The sequence below is a fragment of the Castanea sativa genome, chromosome 5, assembly GCF_040712315.1.
Source record: "Castanea sativa cultivar Marrone di Chiusa Pesio chromosome 5, ASM4071231v1".
Taxonomy (NCBI): Eukaryota; Viridiplantae; Streptophyta; class Magnoliopsida; order Fagales; family Fagaceae; genus Castanea; species Castanea sativa.
Window position 1 is genome coordinate 58,760,304 of NC_134017.1, and position 1,585 is coordinate 58,761,888.

A 1,585-nucleotide genomic window follows, 5' to 3' on the forward strand; every position below is an offset into this window, starting at 1 on the left:
TTTAAATTTTTTAATTACATAACCCAAACATCTTTTACGATGTGTTTGGCCTGAAGCCACATCAACTGATAGGTACCAGGGCAGTTGGGATTATAATTTGCCGGCTGTAAGTAGTGACTGGTGAAGTTAGAGAAAATAGCTTTATACCATATATGCATAACGCAAAGCAAGCTGGCACATTTATAATCTTATCTTATGAGGTTTCTACTTTTTTATTCATTTCTTTTGAAATTTATTAGACATGGATTCCATTCAATTTCACATGGGTAGTGCAAAGTCTAATAGTAACGGAAAATGCAGTACCATTAATTGCTACAAACAAGTGACTCCAATCAAACAAACACAAATAAATAAACAAGAAAAGAATTTAAATAGCCTATTTAAAGTGCAATGAAATGCATGCCATGCTCCCATTCTCTCTAGTCTCTTTCTTCTTATTTCATTGTCCTTAGCTTCCAAATTTAATCATTTACTCCTTCAAAACATAATGTCTCACCCTGTACACGATGCTAATGAAAGCAGCCCTTATGGAGACCTTACAAGAGAAGTTTTACAAAAATCACCAAATCCTCCACAAAGAGAGCTTCATGCTAAACCAACAAAACATGAAAATCTTCACCCAATCATGGAGACCCTATTCCACTCTCCAACTCAAAGGCCTAGTAGCCATGGTAGGCTACAACTCTGAGAGCAGCTGGCTCTTTGAGCTAACTTCCGTGGCCATAGCCAAAGCTGGATTCCTTGTTTGTGCAATAGACCTCCAAGGCCATGGCTATTCAGATGGCTTACCTGGTCACATCCCCAACATTGAGCCCATTGTAAGTGATTGCATACAATTCTTTGACTCTATTAAAGTTGACCACCCTAAGCTTCCAGCTTTCATTTATGGTGAATCACTTGGTGGTGCCATTGCTATTCTTGTATGCTTAAAGCAAAAAAGAGAATGGAATGGCTTAATTTTGAATGGTTTAATGTGGGGAATTTCGGCTAAATTCAAGCCCACATGGCCCTTAGAAAAACTACTTCCTGTGGCTGCATTCTTAGCACCCATATGGAAAATAGTGATCTCAAAGCCTCTAGCTAGTAAATCATACAAGGAGTGGAAGAGGAAATTAGTTGTGAAAAATCCAAACCGTAAGGCCCCTGGGAAGCCGCCAATGGCGACTGCATTGGAATTGTAGAGAGTTTCTGAGTATATAAGAAGGCATTGCCATGAATTAGAGGTTACCATGCTAATGGTGCATGGAGAGGATGATGTGGTATGTGACTATAGGTCTGCTAGGTTCGTCTATAAATCAGCTGCAAGCGAGGACAAGATACTGAAATTTTCCAAGTATGTGGCATCAGTTGATTGGTGAACCTAAGGATAATGTGGAGCTTGTGTATGGATTCATATTGTCTTGGCTAGGGGATCGGGCAAACAAGGCTAAAAGCAGTATAAACTGTTTCTGAAGTCCAGGAGTTCAATGTTTCATACTATTATTGTACTGGGTGGGTCTCAGCTATGATTATTAAAAGGCCAACGATTGCTTTGTATAGTTGGTCTTGACATGAAGAATAGGGGTGTCCACAGGTCGGTCCGGGT

At 39.7% G+C, this 1,585-nt stretch overlaps 1 protein-coding gene across 1 annotated transcript; it reads left to right on the plus strand.

The window, feature by feature from the left end:
• Window positions 1–506: 506 nt before the first annotated feature.
• LOC142635516 (caffeoylshikimate esterase-like) lies at window positions 507–1,181 on the plus strand. The gene has a single exon (XM_075809658.1). It carries the CDS (start codon window positions 507–509, stop codon window positions 1,179–1,181), a length of 675 nt encoding a protein of 224 aa, XP_075665773.1.
• The last annotated feature ends 404 nt before the right edge of the window (window positions 1,182–1,585 follow it).